Below are 17,968 nucleotides of genomic sequence, written 5' to 3'. Positions count from 1 at the left end.
ATTTCATACTGAGGGGCAGCTGCAAGGCAGATATTTAAATTCTCATGTTCTATGGTCTACCATGTGGTTTCTTTCTTTCAGGCACACATTCCTTCCTTCTGGTTCAATGAAGATCATTGAGACCCGTGTTTCAGATAGTGGGATGTATCTTTGCGTTGCCACAAATATTGCTGGGAACGTGACTCAGTCTGTTAAATTAAATGTCCATGGTGAGTTTTGAAATGAGGGCATGTAATATCTTTGTACAGGCCACAGGGAAACTCATCATACCAGTTTCTTTGATAGTTAATCTCCAGATTGTTTATAGAGTAATTAGAGAAAATTTTTCTAAAATTGGAGACTTGTCATTTTCTTTCATTTACTCTGGAAAGTTTATCTGCCACTTGTAAACAACTTTCCCCCGTTTCCTCAAATGAACAGTATTAAAGGTTAGGTTCTCAATTTTACTGAATGTCCACAGTCACTTATGGCGACTATTAATACACAGTAAAAAAAAATGTGTTTAGACTTATGGCTTTTTAGAAGTGAATGTGAGTTATCAAAGAAGAATTTACTAGTATTTATATGGTCATTTTCAATATTCAAAGAACTCAGCAACTGAAAACATTCTGCTTCCTGGGACTCTAACTTTTTAAAAACTTTCTAGTTAATCTGTTTGATTACCTCAATTTACCATGGTCTGTCCAAATATTTGTTTATTCAACACATGCTTACTGCGTATATACTCTATCACGCATTTGTATAGGTAGGTCAGGTATTCAAATATCAGAAAAATATTTTCTTACATGGTATTGATCTGATTTCATTGTCAGATCAATCACTGTAATAGCATCCTGTTAACCATGGGATTTGAGATAGAATTCTGTAATTCACAAACTCTAGGTTATCTTGGGCATATTACGTAACCTCTCTTACCTTTAGTTTTCTCTTTCATAAAATGATGATAACAATCCTAACAAAATTATAAGGTTATCATAAGTGACAACCTTTACAATGTATTGGTTAAATATTAAGTTAACAAAAAAAGGACAGAGGAATGGGGCTTTTGAGGGATGTAAATTCTAATTGTATAACTAGAACATTTATTGTATAATGTAAGTCAACTTGATTCTACAGTGTGTAACGCATGTACATGGAAGCCAGTTGTTACAGGGGGGTGGGAGACACGCTGGTCCTTGTCTCACGGAGTCAAAGAATGAATCTCGGGGACAACAGAGAGTGAGCAAAGTGATAGAGTTTATGGAGGGCAAATATAAAGCTCTCAAGAGTGAGAGGGGTCCTGACCAGGTAGCTGCTGAAGATTTCTGTCCGTGACTTTTATTGGGACCTTATCAGAATGTTTGTGAGACTTCATGCTTGGCACCTAGCTCAGGGAGGTCTGGAACAGGTTCGTCTCATCCTCTTTTTTCCCAAACTGCTGCTGCTGTCGCTTTCTCAGCCTCCCGGCTGAAGCTATACAGCCTGTCTCCCTGAGGGTCCTTATCTCTCCCTGCTTAAAGTCAACTGTTTCCCTATTTGCATGAATATTGGCAATGTTTCTGATAAATTATCTCATTTAAATTTCTAAAGGAAGGCACTGTAAAGACAAGAAATAGAGACTCGGTTTTGATGTTCTTCTCTGAAATTAGCAAAGGCTTTTATGAGAAACTTTTTTTGTTTTTTAAATGAGAAACTTTTCTTCCTATCTGGCTAAACCTTCCACAAAGAGAACAAAAAGTAGGAGTACCTGAAGAGAAATGCTTTTTCTTTTACTTTCTTAAATTATAGAAATCATCTAGATTGCCTTTTGAGGGAGTTTTAAACTTCAAGTTATTTATAAATTAAAGGAAACCTAACATTTTTAAATACTTGCTTTTTCCTCAAGTCTGGCATGAGGGGTTTCAGATTTATTGTTTCCCATAATCCTTGCAGTGTACTGGTATTGATTAGGTTATTTGGCCTGGATTATTAAGGAAACAAGCCTCAGGAAATTTACTGACTTGCTCTAGATCACACAGCTAGTAAGTGGCCTGAGCCTGGGTCCAAATCCTGAGATCGTTCCACTTTTTCATTCTGCCTCTTGGTAAAGAGTTCTCATTTAAAGTGAGAAAAGGAAAGAATTTGTTTAAAATTGGATTATAGGGGCGCCTGGGTGGCTCAGTCAGTTGAGCGTCAGACTTGGGCTCGAGTCATGATCAGGTCATGGTCTCGGGGTTCATGGGTTCGGGCCACATGTCGAGCTGTGCTGATAGCTTGGAGCCTGGAGCCTGCTTCAGGTTCTGTGTCTCCCTCTCTCTGCTCTTCCCCTTCTCTCTCTCTCTCTCTCTCTCTCTCTCTCTCTCTCTCAAAAAATAAATAAACATTAAAAACATTTTTAATTGGATTATTAATCCTCATTTGTTTCTAGTTCCTCCAAAGATACAGCGTGGCCCTAAACTAATCAAAGTCCAAGTTGGTCAAAGAGTGGACATTCCGTGCAATGCTCAAGGGACACCTCTTCCTGTAATCACCTGGTTTAAAGGTGGAAGTGCCATGCTGGTTGATGGAGGGCAGCATATTAGCAGTTCAGATGGAACTTTAAGCATCAACCAAGCCATGCTCTCTGACGCCGGCATATACACATGTGTTGCTACTAACATAGCAGGCAGTGATGAATCGGAAATAACCCTACATGTCCAAGGTGATTTGGGGCATAAGAAAATATAAGTATGGTGGGGGTGGGGAGTGGGGAAAAACCCCTGGAGTCTATACAAAATATATAATCTTGGAGAGTCGTGGATCACTTTTGGAAGATTTCTATACCTTTTATGACTCGAGTTAACTTTGAAAGGAGAACCATTCTAGAAAGAAGTGAAACCATACTGTTACTAAACCTGCATCCATTTTTGTATGTTTATTTTTGAAAATGAAGTTGCCATGGATGATGTCAATAATGGAAACAATCCTAGATAAGTACCCCACCCACTATTTTTGGTTTGGGAGAAATTGTGAACAGAGTGAGTTGGAGTAGGATTTCACCTCATCCTGTTAGCATGCACTCAATGTTGATCCCTAAAAATCTAGATCTGCTGTTTCCCCTAATGATGCTGGCTTTGTGTTGAGGCTTTAAAGATAAATATTTATTCCTTCAAACAACAAATATTTATCAAGCTCCTGCCAGGTGTCTGTCATATCGTAGGCAATGAGGAGAAAGTAGTGAGAAAAGCAAAGCACCAGCTGTCATAAGCTGTTCTACTGTGCATCGGCAGAAAGCAAGCAAATAAGCAAGACATACAGATAGTGAGAAGTGCTAAGTAGAAAATTAGAATAGGGTGATGCTCCCAGCAATTGACTACTTTAGATGCATTGTCAGGTAGAACTTCTCTGAGGAGTGAGATCTGTTGACTAGGGAGAACCAGCCATATGGAAATTAAGGGGAAGAGCATTCCTGGCAGAGAGAATGATAGTGGAAAGGCAAGAAGGAAAGATAAGGAGGTATTGTATTTAGCATAGTACTTAGTACTTCATAACTGCCCCATTGCAATTTGGGATGGATGGCTAGCACACTGGTGGAGAGCTTATCCCGTTCGCCCATTGATTCAGCAGACTTTATTGAGTGCTTATGTTTATGGTTCAATGGGAAAGATAGACATTTAAAAGATAATCTCATGCAGAAAAATTGGTTAATGCTGTCATGAAATGGTAGATCTATAAGAGTTTTTAAAGAAAGACAAATCAAAGAAGGCTTTCAAGGATTGGGGCATGCAAGTTGAGATTTGAAGAAGGAGTAGAAGCTTATTAGGTGATGGGCAAAGATACAGTGGGGTGGGGTGGAGTGGTGAGAGCCTTCTAGGAGAAGGATGTCGAATGTGAAGAAGAGGAAATACGACATTTTGGATATACTGTCATAAATCAATACATCAATCAGTAAAGGCCAGATGGCCCATTTCAGACTGAGTGTTGAGTGATATGTGGTAAAGCTGGACACACAGTCATGGGCCAGATTATCCAAGATCTAGGAACCTAGATTATGGAGTTTAGACTTTATTTTGTATGCAGTGAAAAGATTCAGAGGGGTTGTTACTGGGAAATGATGTGTCGGGTGTGGATTTTAAAAGATCACTCCTTGGGGGAGAGAATGGTTTGTCTAGAGAAGGTGACGAGAAGCAGCTGGGGGCTACAGAAGTAGCTCAGGCAAAAGATGATGGTAGCTGGACTGGGGGAAAGAAGCCAGTGGACTCAAAAAATAATTAGAAGAGGAAATCATCAGGGATGGTGACCGATTGGATATAGGGAGCGAAGGAGATAGAGGACTCAAGAAAGACTCCCAAATTTCTTCATGGATAGTGAGGGTGTTCAGGGAGATTGGATTCACTGATAGGGTGTACTGAAGGAAGAACAGGTGTGAAACTTTATCCTGCAGGTAAAATGAATACAAGTAATGATTTTCATCAGGGAAGCCCCAAATGAGATTTGCGGTTCAGAGAGAGTATTCTGAGGACTCTGTAGATTATGAATCCAAAGGGGAACACATTTGAAAAAAAAGGATTCCTGTAAGAAGTCTATTGAAGTAATTTTGGCAAGAGAAGTGAGGGTTTGAAATCAGCAGTGACCTTAAGGATAGAGGAAGATACAGATATGTGATGAACATATGGCACTATATGATTGATTGGATGTGGAGGTCAGGAGTAAGGGAGGGAAACATAAGAAAAATGGATGAAGCATGACACCTTAACTGAGGGAATAAAGGAAACACCAGAGAATTGTGGGAAGCACAAAATGATACATTTGGACAGTGGGGACATTTTGAGTTTTAGATCCCTAGGTCACATTGAGGTAGAAATGTCTGGCAGCTAGAAATTTGTGTCCTATTTAAAAGAGGAATCCGGAAAGATAGCAGTTCACCAATGTAGTTGGTTGATGATGCCTCAGGAGAGTTTGATATTGCTTAAGGAAAGCCTGTGATAATGCATTTATGTTTCTAATAGAACCACCTACACTGGAAGATCTAGAACCTCCATATAACACTCCATTCCAAGAAAGAGTGGCCAACCAACGCATTGCATTTCCATGTCCTGCAAAAGGTATGTAGTACTTGGACATATGGGCACTGGCATAAAGTTATATTATATCAGATTTCTCTATTGAACCCAAAACATCATTATAAAAAGATGCATTTGTTGGCCCTTGCTATAACATTTGGGCATAATGACAATCCCTCTTTTGTTTTATTTTTTTTATCTCTCTTTTAAATAACAGCTCATTGAATAGGTATTTTTCCCCAACATACACTTTATTTGCTTCAGTGGAAGGACCTGTTATTCCAAACTTGTCTTATCTAGTATCTTTCCCATTTAGTTCATGCTACTTCCTGTTACTTCTGACAGGATTTGTCTTTAAAATGTGGGAGCCAGAGGAGTGTCTTGGTGGCTCAGTTGGTTAAGTGTCCAACTTTGGCTCAGGTCATGATCTCATGGTTCATGGGTTCAAGCCCCACATTGGACTCTGTGCTGACAGCTCAGAGCCTGAAGCCTGCTTTGGATTCTGTGTCTCACTCTTTCTCTGCCCCTCCCTTGCTTGCACTCTGTCTCTCTCTGTTTCAAAAATAAAAATAAACATTAAAAATTTTTAAAAATAATAAAGTAGCTAGATACCATATCATTATCTTTTACAACAAATTTCATCTTGGCCATGATTGTTCTACCATTTACCATTTAGAAGTTAAAGATAATACTTCTTTTGCTTGTTCATTTAGTTTTTCATTTATTAGCTTCACAAATATCCACTAAGTCTGAAACCCATAAAGGAATGAGCGGGATGTAAAGAAATGAGGAAATGATTATACGCCTTTTTTCTTTGGCAACATAGACAACTGCAGACCATCAGTTCACCTTCTCTTTCTCATCAGTCAGCCTTTTACTATCAGCACAACAAAATAGGCCAATCTTTTTGTTTTATTTTTTCTCATAAATATAACTTTCACAGTTACACAGTTACTTTTGTAAGTCCTTTAGCATTAATGGCACATTTTATAGATTCTGCCATTTTTTTGTTCTTGTCTTGGATTATATGCCATTATTTTAATATTTTTATTACCCATTAATGTAAGATTATTAATAATGTGTAATCATATTAATTTAATGTTCTTTTTTATATTTTTATAGATATTAAGTAAATTTTAAAAGTACTTAGAATAGTACCTGATACCTTGTTTGTTAAATAAATATATTCTTAATACAAAATTAATGTTTGTCTATTACCAATATGTGCTTTGGGCTCAATTATGTACTTCAGAATGGTTTTATCAGTTTTACTCATGAGCACATCACTTCCATTTACCCTTTTGTCATAAATAAATCTAGGAAATCAGTCCTCTCTGCTTTCCCAACTTTCTTTTCAATATAAGAAGTCAAGAATTGTTCTACTGTCCTATGTTTAGCAGCATGAGATCATCAGATATGTGTAGATAGTAGATTGCTCATCTCTACTATGTCAGGCCTATTTAAAATGTGAATTATAGGGGCACCTGGGTGGCTCAGTTGGTTAAGCATCCGACTTCAGTTCAGGTCATGAATTCATGTTTCATGAGTTTGAGCCCCGTGTTGGGCTCTGTGCTGACAGCTTGGAGCCTGGAGCCTGTTTTGGATTCCGTGCCTTCCTCTTTCTCTGTTCCTCCTCCACTTGAGCTCGCTCGCACTCTCTCTCTCTCTCTCTTTCTCTCTCTCTTTCTAAAAAAATAAAGATCAAAAAAAATTTTTAGGGGTGCCTGGGTGGCTCAGTTGGTTAAGCGTCCGACTTCAGCTCAGGTCATGATCTCATGGTTCGTGGGTTAAATTTTTTTAAATGTGAAATTATAAAGCATCGCTTCTGCATATCATCTATGCATTCTATTTGGTTGGGCAATTTTTATGTCGTATTCCTGTGATAGTCTCTTGCTTTCTGTTCTTCATTTGTTTTCATCCCTGAACTCTCCCATTTGATTAATATAGTTTTTTTCCCCACTAATGATCATGAACTTACTCAAGAAAGTGTTTTGGTTTGCTTACTGTCTTCTGAATATCTTGATATAAACAACTTGCTCAAACTCTACACTAGAGACCATAGGTCTCTTAAGACTGATCAGGAATTAGAGGCCTTAAATACCAATCTCTTTGCTATTTCATGCCAGGAGAAATATCTTGAAAGTAGCATAGTGCCTTAGTGTACAAATTATAGTCATAACAAAATTTTTATTTCTCCTAAATATATTTGATATGTTGTAATGATTCCTAATTTTATTTAAAATGTCACAAAGCTTTTTTTTCTTATTTAGGTACCCCCAAACCAACCATCAAATGGATATGGAATGGTAGAGAGCTGACAGGCAGAGAGCCTGGGATTTCTATCTTGGAAGATGGTGCATTGTTGGTCATTGCTTCTGTTACACCCTTTGACAGTGGGGAGTACATCTGTGTGGCAGTCAATGAAGCTGGAACCACAGAAAAAAAATATAACCTCAAAGTCCATGGTAAACATAGAAAAATCATACAATTGAATATGTGACATTTTCAAATTCTTATATATGTTATTCTCTTAATGTATTATTATTTAATATTAATGTGAATAGAATGTTATCAAACAGAAAACTGAAAATCTGATTGCACTGATTAATTGATTGATGGATTGATTTAAAATTTCATGAAATTTTTTTATTGTGACTTTATTCAAAATTCAAATGGTAGAATAGTCAGAAGCCTCATGGCCTAAGCTATCTACTTATCCTCCCTAGGGGCAAAGAAATTTATTAGCTTTGTATACATGTATGAGTGTTTGTGTGTGTGTGTATTTTCCCAGAGATATTTTATGCATAACAAGAAAATATGAATATATATTTTATTCTCTGGGTTTTTTTTGTATAAAAAGGTAAACATATAGGAGAATACTGTATACATGGCTCTACACTTGTCTATTTTACTAACATATCTATCTTGGGGACTTTTCAATATTCCTAACCCTTATTTATATCTACATAGCATCCCACCATATGACTGTGCCATGATTTCCTTAACCTTCATCTATTAATGATGAACATATAGGTGCAACCAATTGTTTGTTAGTATAAGTAGCACTTCACTGAAATACTTGTACATTTGTCATTTTGCAGCAGTCACAAGTTATGTTCATTTTAAAATTTCATTGACGCATCTGAGTGGCTCAGTCAGTTGAGTGTCTAACTCTTGATTTCCACTCTGATCATGATACCAGGGTCATGGGATCAAGCCTTGCATTAGGCTCCACATGGAAACTGCTTGAGATTCATTCTCTCTCTCTCTCTCTCTCTCTCTCTCTCCGCCCCCCCCCCCCTTGGCCTCTCTCCCCTGCTCACACACTGTCTCTAGAATACATACATACGTAGCAATTTCATGGATATTGGCTTTCATAGACACGGGGCAGTATACACTTCCATCAGCGAAGTAGTGAGTCCCACATGACTTCATTAAGACCCTAGCAGTTTGCATTTTCAGTGGTATGTGGACTAACTAGGTTTTCCCTAAATGTATCCTAAGTTTTATCTTCACTATAAAACTCTGAACTGACAGAGTAAAAATTTAATAAGGGTTACTATATATTGGTTGAGATATTTCACTTTATGTTAAGGCATGTGCTTAAATTATGACCAGCCTTTCTTAGCTATCACGTATCTCAGAATTTGCTTTCTAAAGGCCTGTGTAAAGAAACTTTATAAATAATATTTGTTATAAAATTGTCTAGCCATGGCTTCTCTCTTTTTGCAGTTCCTCCAGTAATTAAAGATAAAGAACAAGTAACAAATGTATCTGTGTTCGTCAATCACCTGGCCAGTCTCTTTTGTGAAGTTGAAGGTACTCCTTCTCCTGTCATTATGTGGTACAGAGATGACGTCCAGGTAAATGAAGACATCAAAATATGCATAACTCATTGCATCCGTCTCTGAAATAAACCATTCAGATGTGACTTTCTCATTAATAGTGATATAAAACTTTTACATCAATTCTTAATTATGCATTTGTATTAGGATTGGAAATAACACTGACCATTTTGGCCTTTGAAGGTGACTGAAAGCAGCAGTATTCAGATCACGAACAATGGAAAGATATTAAAGCTCTTTAGAGCCACTCCAGAGGATGCAGGAAGATATTCCTGCAAAGCAGTTAATATTGCAGGCACTTCTCAGAAGTATTTTAACATCGATGTGCTAGGTAAGGGAAATGGTCTTTTTAAAAAACTACAGTTTTCAGGAACACCTGGGTGGCTCAGTGGGTTAAGAGTCTGACTCTTGCTTTTGGCTCAGGTCATGATCTCACGGTTCATGAGTTCGAGTTGTGCACTGGGCTCTGCGCTGATAGTGCCAAGCCAGCTTAAGATTCTCTCTTTCCTTCTCTCTCTGCCCCTCCCCTGCTTGTGCTCGCTGTCTCTCGCTCAAAATAAATAAATAAACTTAAAAAAAATACTACAGTTTTCAGATGCATTTCTTATAATTGGATGGAGCTGACAGTGTGAAAGAGCAAAGAGATTAGAAAGAAATTGATAAGAGAAATGTAATTTGTTTTGGTCTGCCATTATTTTGTCTTTGATCTGGTTAACCAGAGTCATATGCTATAGAATGTTTTAAGCTATTGATTATCATACAGAGATGTCTGTGGATGTCTGGTACTGTATTACACATAAAATAGTAAATTACTGCTCTTGTCAATTTCTCCTGCTAGGCAGGCAGGAAATTCTCTGGGAAATAACTATACAGGACGATGCAGAGTAAAACTCATTAATGTCGTCGACATCCGAAGCTGCTAGGTTGTAACTGGAACTGGAGGAGATAGCAAATGCTCCTTTCCCTGCATTCTAATTAACTCATAACTAAATCACCTCTGCCCTGATTCTAATTGAGAGGGGAAAATTCTGAGTGCAGGTAGAGGAATTGGGATATAAATTGGGTTATGAGGCATTTATAAAATTTTAATGGTAATCATAAATTTAAAGTTTTGTAATTTTAGCTTGTGAAATTGTATTTTCCAATTAAAGTTTACTTTGTGATAAAATGAATTCCTCCCTTTTCAGTGTTTTGTTCATCAAAATGGGCATATGTTTGTCAGTCTGGGGTGGAAATGAAGTCTGGGAATGATGCTGCATTCAAATTGCCATTTTTAAACTGCTTTAGCATGAAAATAATCCCTCTCATTAGTCTTCTCAGAGCCTGAAGTACTTTGCATTTCCTCTACCAAATTTATCCTTATATGTAAGCACAGACTATAACAAACACACTAAGTAATCTTTCCTATCATTAGTCTCATTGCTGTTATTTCTCTCAGCACTCATTTACTTTAAATTCTATGTGCTGATGACTCCCCAAATTTTTATTTCCAGCTCAGACTTCTCTGGATCTTAGAATATATATCTTGTCTTCTCCACAGTGTCTTGAATGTCTTAGTGGCATATCAAACAGAAAGGTCAATGAGTATCTGTTCTGCTCATCTTCAGCAATGCCCATCACAGCACCCCATCCACCAGCTTGCCTCTGCTAGAACCTGGCACTCATCCTTTCTCCCTCCTCCTCCCCAACTTAATAAATCTACCTACACCCTGTTAAGTCTACTTCCTAATCCAATGTTAAACTATCTACTTCCTTTCATTTTTAACTGTGAAAGTATCATCATTTATAAGCCGAATTAAAGTAGCCTCTGAACTGCTCCGCTTCCTCCACTCTTTGCCGCTGAAATCCAGTCTTCATTCCCTAGCCAATGTGATCTCCGAACACAAATCTGATCACACCCCTTCTCTATCGAGAGAGCTACTTTGGTGGCTGGTCATTGCTCTGAAGATGAAGACCAAACATCTTAACATGATATGAAGGGAGAGGATTTCAAAGTCCAGGAAGTGTACAGGAATTCTTCAATATTTTGATAATTCTGAGAATAAAAACTAGCATAGTCTTTTTCATAGTATGTCCCCTATCCAGGAGTAGCCTAGGGGCCCTTTAAAAGAAACAAGGGTAATATACATTAAATAGCACTATGTTGTAATATGTCAGTTTTGAACCTTATAAGATTAATATTCATTATGTCATTCATTTTCTAAAATGTACAGCAGTAGTAAATTGCATTTTATGAGCTTCACGGCTCACTTATATTCCAAACTCTTTTTGCATATGGGTTTACTTCTCCTCAAAATGAATTAGTTCTAATCAACCATAATTCTTGCAGGTAATTGTCCTGCTAGCAATTTTTTTATGAATGTGTTCCAATATTTAAATTTAACATTTGGGTGGGTCTACAGATGCAATATGAAGGTATTTTATGTGATATTTTATTTGTAATATTAAAATCTTACTGAAATACTATAGAAATCATTAATAATCTGCTCTCCCTCCCCCCATTCGTTTTTGCTAAATCATAGATTTTCATGATAAAATGTCTTTGTTCAAGTTCCTCCCACCATAATAGGTGCCAGCTCCCCAAATGAAGTCTCTGTTGTCCTCAACCATGACACCACTCTCGAATGCCAAGTCAAAGGCACTCCCTTCCCCGTTATTCACTGGTTCAAAGATGGCAAGTGAGTACCATGTCTCTATTTGTTGCGAGGGTCCAGTTGATAGAAAATAGATGTGGAAATCCATGTGGATTTTCTCCCTTTTAATTATTTTAACCACATAAATATTATTAAATGAACATGAAGGAAAACAATATTGTTGAACGATGTTCTCAGAGTCTTGTAATACCTTTCATTCTTGTGATTTATAAGACTATAAATGCTGGGAATTTATTTTAGAAACATAGAGGAACTCAAGTTTATTGGACACTAAATATTCTGCCCATAGGCTCAGAATAAAAAATGAAAAATGCAAGATCCAAATGCAGAGAAAACTTTGCTTTTACATGAGATTGTTTGAATTATGAGAAAAGAAAATTTATGACAATAAGATGAATACTCAAGCTAGCTCTATAAATGGACAAAAGGAAACAATCACAAAAGAGCAATTAGATATTTCCCAGACTTCAAGTTCAAGGGCTACTGAGGTTTGCTTACACTGATATGGCAGTATTGATTCATATTGTTCGTGAGAGCTTATTTCTCACAGCCTAGTCTCAATTTGAGTATCATTATGGTTTCTGAGAGCAGGTGTCTAAGGCTTAAGTAGCAAAGAGTAAAGATTTGCATTGAATAAAATAAAGGGTTGTATGCAAACTTTTAATAAATCAGTAAAATTGGCAACATAGAAAAATGTATGGAGGATATAACCAGGCAATTTAAAAATATTCAGTTAAGCAATAGCTGTATTAAACGATACTCTAGAGAGTATGCTGAGTGAAATAAGTCAGGGAAAGACTATACCATATGATTTCATGCATATGTGGAACTTAAGAAACAAAACAAATGAGGGGTGCTTGGGTGGCTCAGGCCATTAAACGTCCGACTTCAGCTCAGGTCATGATCTCATAGCTCATGAGTTTGAGCCCTGCGTTGGGCTCTATGCTGACAGCTCAGAGTCAGGAGCCTGCTTTGGATTTTGTGTCTTCCTCTCTCTTTGTCCCTCCCCCACTCACAGTCTGTCTCTCTCTCAAAAATTAATAAACATTAAAAAAAAAGAAATAAAACAGGTGAGTAGAGCGGGGAGAAAGAGAGGCAAACCATAAGGCAGACTCTTAACAATAGAGAACAAACTGAAGGTTGCTGGAGGGGAGATGGGCAGGAGGATGGGTTAAATGGTGATGGGTATGGAGGAGGGCACTTTTGATGAGCACTGGGTGTTGTATGTAAGTGCTGAATCCATAAATCCTACACATGAAACAAATATTACACTGTATATTAACTAACTAGAGTTTAAATTAAAACTTGGAAGAAAAAAAGATGCTCACTGTCAATAATTTGGAGAATGTAAACAAGAAAACATGAATTTTGCTTTTCACAGGTCAGATTGGCAAAACAAATAAATAAAGGTTCAAACAATGCCAAATGTTGGCAAGATTGTGGTAAATAGATTAGTACTCTGAAAGGCAATTTGTTGATATCTATTCAAGTTTGAAGGCCCATATGCTGTAATGTAGCAAATACACTTTCAGGTTCTAGGAGAGGGAAACATTCATGCACATCCACATGAGAGCAGGTACGACAATAGGTGATATTCCCTGCAACACTGTGGTGGCAGAAAAGTGGAAACTGCTTAATATTTAATATTAGGAGATGAGTAGATAACTTACAGCATAGTCATATTTTGAAACACTGTGCAGCAATTAAAAAGAGTAAGATCAAGCTATAGATATCAAAAATATCTCTACAGCTATTGTCAGGTAAAAAGAGAAAGTAGAAAGAACAAAGCAATACCATTTACATGTAAGAACTAGATTCTTTTGGGAAGACATTTAAGCGTGAAAATGTTTAGAAAAAAAAAAACGTGAAAAAATGCAAACCAAACTTACAAAGGTGAGATGTCTAGAGAGAAGACTCACATTAGGGGTAATAAATCAAGCAGACCTTTTCTTATTATAATACTTCCTTTTTTGTTTATTTAAATTTTCATATTCCTTGCATAATTAATCAATAAAAGTTTTAAAGTTACTTAAATTTGAGTAACATTATCAAGTATTCACTTTTTAAAAACAGTTAAAATGCATTAAACTAAGGTACTTTATTCTCTCAGCTTTTGAGAGCTTCCTACAAAGTGACATGCCAAGAAATCGTAAAGGATGCTACCACAGAACATTAAATGTGTTTCCATTTAATTCTGTAGTCTGATGAGGCTTCTAATCCAGCAGTGCATCTAGTTATTTATCATGGGCTAAATCACTGCAGATTTTTTAAAAACTAGCTATGGGTCTTCCTGAAAGAAGATCAGTGGATTTTAAAGGTATGAATTTTAGGGGGTGCCTGGGTGGCTCAGTTGTTTAAGCATCCGACTTTGACTCAGGTCGTGATCTCCTGGTTTGTGGGTTCAAACCCTGCATTGGGCTCTGTTCTGACAGCTCAGAGCCTGGAGCCTGCTTCAGATTCTGTCTCTACCTGTCTCTCTGCCCCTCCCCCACTCTCTCTCTCTCTTTCTCTCTCTCTCTCTTTCTCTCTCTCTCTCTCTCTCTCTCTCTCTCTTTCTGTTTCTCTCAAAAATAAATATACATTAAAAAAAGGTATGAATCTTAGGATATTATAGACTTTACGTGATGTTTCAATTACATAAAGCTGCTGCCAGTTATGTAAAGTGAGCATTGTATAGTATTCAATAAATGACTGTATAGTAGGAAAAGACTTCCTTAACAACTATATATGAGTTGCTTTTGACATAAATATATTTAAGTACTTGTGATTATAAAAACGTTCATATTTACTACAGTATCTACTTTTTAGAAAAGCTGGCAGGATCATTGCCTTTAATAAGTAATAACCATTCTATTGTGAATACTTTTCCAGGTATTATAATGATATTGGTTTAAAACTAATATTCCTTGGCCTCAAGCTCCTATACTCTTAGTTTTACTTTACTAAATGATGATAGAAATTTTGGCTATGAAAACAAATAAAAAAGATGAAGAAGAAAAAGGAGGAGGAGGAGGGGGAAGAATGGAAGAAACAATGAAACACTACCAGGTTTCTATTAATACTTAACAAATAAGTTTGAAATGAGGGAACTTTTCATCTCAAAGTAATCATTATCTAACTTTCATTAATGAAAATAATGAATAATAATGCTTTAATTCCATTTTTCTGAAGAAGAGTACTAATATCATTGTTTATTTTTTTTAGATTCATAGAGAAAAAAACTTTGTTTCATATTTTTAATCTCCTAGGACTTAATGATTTTTGTTGTTATTAATAAGAGAGGAAACATAGGAAAATAAAAATGGACCCATGGAATGAAATTTATTTTTTCTAGGCCTTTATTTTTGGGAGATCCTAATATTGAACTTCTAGACAGAGGACAAGTTTTACATTTAAAGAATGCACGAAGAAGTGACAAGGGTCGCTACCAGTGTGCTGTATCTAATGCAGCTGGCAAACAAGCCAAGGACATAAAACTGACGGTCTATAGTAAGTGTGATTTTCGTATGCTTGTTTTGTTATTATCAATTCCCACTATTATTGAAAATCAGGGTTTAATGTTAACTGTTCTTTTATTCAATGCTGAATAATTTGGACTGCAACTTACATTAGAGGAAAGATCCTAGTTTCTGTGTTCTAGACTAGAACATTGCATCCAATTTTAATGTATTTTGTCATTACATCTGGATTTCTTTGAGAGGTCTAGTGATTTTCCAATGATGTCACTCAAGACATCTGTCGTTTCCTGATTGATTAATATATAATAAGTCAAATGTCTAAATCCTTAAAAGACTTTAAAAAGAAAACCCAGAAACCTCTAAAAAGAACTGAGATACATGAATGAAGCCAATGGTATGCAAACCATTCAGTTGTTCTGTTTTCAAACCATCTTGGTCTTTATTCTGACCACAGGGTGATATTTTAAATGCCTTATGTTTGTGCCACCATTTTCTTCCAGCTAAGTCCCTACCAGAGGATTCAGCCCTCATTTCACTAAAAATCTCAATATTCCCTGAGGCAAGTGAATTCCAAGGTCATTTAATATTTTTTACACACATAAACATTAGGTTGCAGGCACAGCAAATTACCCAGTAATTCAATAGGCCAGTCATGCTTATTACTGTACTGATTTCTGTCTCTCCACAGTGTATGACACTCAAAAGTATAGATACTTCAGGAATATCACCTCTTTGCAGGATCTTCCCAAGCCAGTCAGTCATGCAGTCACTATTATATTGTCCAAGTTTATTTTCTTCATAATACATATCACTGTCTGATAGGTTATTGCTTAATTATGGATTTATTTACCTATCTGCTACACTTCGTAAGAGGAAAGCTACACTTCGTAAGAGCATGGCCTAGTTTTGCATGTTCCCTATTTTAATGTCTGATACGTGGTAGCTCTCAAGAAATGTTTGCTAATAAATGAATGAATGGTCTAGTGATATACTGTCCAATATGGTAACCATTAGCCACATGAAGCTGTTGAGCACTGGAAATATGGCTAGTTCAAAATGAGATAAGCTGTTAAGTATAAAATATAGGTCAGATAGCAAAGACTTAATTTGAAAATATAATGTAAGATATCTAATTGATAATTTTACATTGATTATATCTAAAATGATTATATATATATTATATATAATATTAAGTATATATTTATATATAAATAGCTAAATTATATATTATATATTATATTTAATATATAAATAATATATAAATATTTTTATATATTTTAGTATATTATTTGTGTATATTTTAATATTATCAATATTTATATATATTTAATATATAAATAATATAAATATTTATATATTATATATATAATAGTTTAATATATTATTAAAACTAATTTCCTCTGTTTTTAATTCTTTTGGTGTGGCTACTAGAAAAATTTTTATTATGTAGATGGTTAGCATTATATTTCTATTGGACAGCACTGATCTAATCATTGCTAAGAACTTGGGCTTCTGGGACAGGCGGACTTGGGTTGAGATCCAATTTCCGTCACTCACTAGCATTATGACTTTGGACAAATTGCCTACCCTCTGATCTTCAGTTTCCTCATCTGTAAAATGGGGATAATAATAGCACCTATTTAATAGTGTTATTGTGAGGATCAAAAGCTAGATACCTTACTGGGTCACCTGGCTTATACTGAGAGTTTAATAATGTTATTCATTTTTCATTATTTCCTTAGTGATTGTATTGGCTTACTAGCTTGACTTCTATATAACTTCACTGGATTGCAAACTTCCCTTTTTCAATGTTAGTGTCTTTATATAAAGTTTGAGTAGCTCTCTTGAATCAAAGAGATTTTATTTAATGCATGCTTTTAAATCATTTCTACCTATAAATAGAAGCCTTGGAAGAATCTAATCATGAAAAGACATGTCCTCCAAAAAAAAAAAAAGAGTAACATTACTGAAAGATTGCCGGTCATGAATCCAAGTTAAACATAAGTATTATTGCCACCATTGGCCTCTTACCAGAACCAGACATTCAAATAATAGGTGCAAAATTTCCCCTAAGCTTTTGAGTGGTCTTCTCTACATTGTTGTATCGTTGCCAGTGTCTATGATGCATACATTTTGGTGATTCTGTAAGACACCTATTTCCCAAGGACTTGGGTTCTTTTATTTCACGTCTTGTGCAGCCTATATAATGCCTTCAGGCACCCAGAAGAGAGGGATCTATAATGATTATAATTTCTAGGATTGTCTGAGATTAAAGGTATTATGACATTGTGAAGTTTTGATTATTATAACTCAGGAAATAATGCATCTCCTTTCTAGTATGCTTGGCTGCACCTCCAAGTGGGTAACCTTAAGCTTATTTTATTTCACTTATGAAAATGCTTTTTATTCCTAAGAATGAATGAAACAGATGCCATAGTTGGGCTGTCAGGAAAATTTATGTAGATTTCAGATTGAGAATGTGTTTTGTATGACATTTGATTCATTTGTTTTCCTTATTTACATACCAACATGAGGACAAAACAGCTGATGCACTTGAAAGGCAGAAATGCACATTGTGCCCGAATAAGGAAAGAAATAGAGGCAGAATAAGAGTGAAAAATAAAAGATGGAGCGGGGGGGGGGGGGGGGGGGGGGGGTGGCGGAGAGGGAGGGGAAAGATGTGAAAAAAGGAAGGAAATAAAAGAGCTTTTAATGTCCCAGGGGGAGATTGTGCAAATTCATAGCTATTAATTCTGAGGCAAAGATTTTTAACTTGAGGTCCATGTTTGAGTTTAAGAAGTCTAAGTGCTTCCCCAAAGTGTGTGTAAGTCTTTGAATGTATATGTGCAGTGCATTTTAATGTGCAGTGTGTTTATTACCTTTATCTGTAACAACCTTCGTCAAACAGAAATAAGGTCCCAGAAAAGTATATATAAATTAAATTGAAATAGGAAGTGACATTTATTTGGCAAATTTAAGCAGTAGATGGTGTGTTGTTCTGATGTCAATTA

General features: G+C 36.1%; 1 protein-coding gene across 1 annotated transcript in view; it reads left to right on the top strand.

Annotated features, from left to right (window-relative positions):
- Positions 1 to 17,968, top strand: part of HMCN1 (hemicentin 1) — a 465,407-nt gene that overhangs the window by 246,350 nt on the left and 201,089 nt on the right. The window contains exons 23-30 of the mRNA XM_042924627.1: positions 82 to 209; positions 2,387 to 2,659; positions 4,947 to 5,042; positions 7,271 to 7,465; positions 8,733 to 8,863; positions 9,029 to 9,176; positions 11,397 to 11,523; positions 14,834 to 14,988. Coding sequence (XP_042780561.1) covers positions 82 to 209; positions 2,387 to 2,659; positions 4,947 to 5,042; positions 7,271 to 7,465; positions 8,733 to 8,863; positions 9,029 to 9,176; positions 11,397 to 11,523; positions 14,834 to 14,988 — 1,253 coding nt within the window. The remainder of the gene's footprint in view (positions 1 to 81; positions 210 to 2,386; positions 2,660 to 4,946; positions 5,043 to 7,270; positions 7,466 to 8,732; positions 8,864 to 9,028; positions 9,177 to 11,396; positions 11,524 to 14,833; positions 14,989 to 17,968) is intronic.

This window comes from Panthera leo, chromosome F3, assembly GCF_018350215.1.
Source record: "Panthera leo isolate Ple1 chromosome F3, P.leo_Ple1_pat1.1, whole genome shotgun sequence".
Lineage (NCBI taxonomy): Eukaryota > Metazoa > Chordata > Mammalia > Carnivora > Felidae > Panthera > Panthera leo.
Note: the sequence above shows the minus strand (reverse complement) of the source record. Positions and strands in the feature narration are given on the sequence as shown.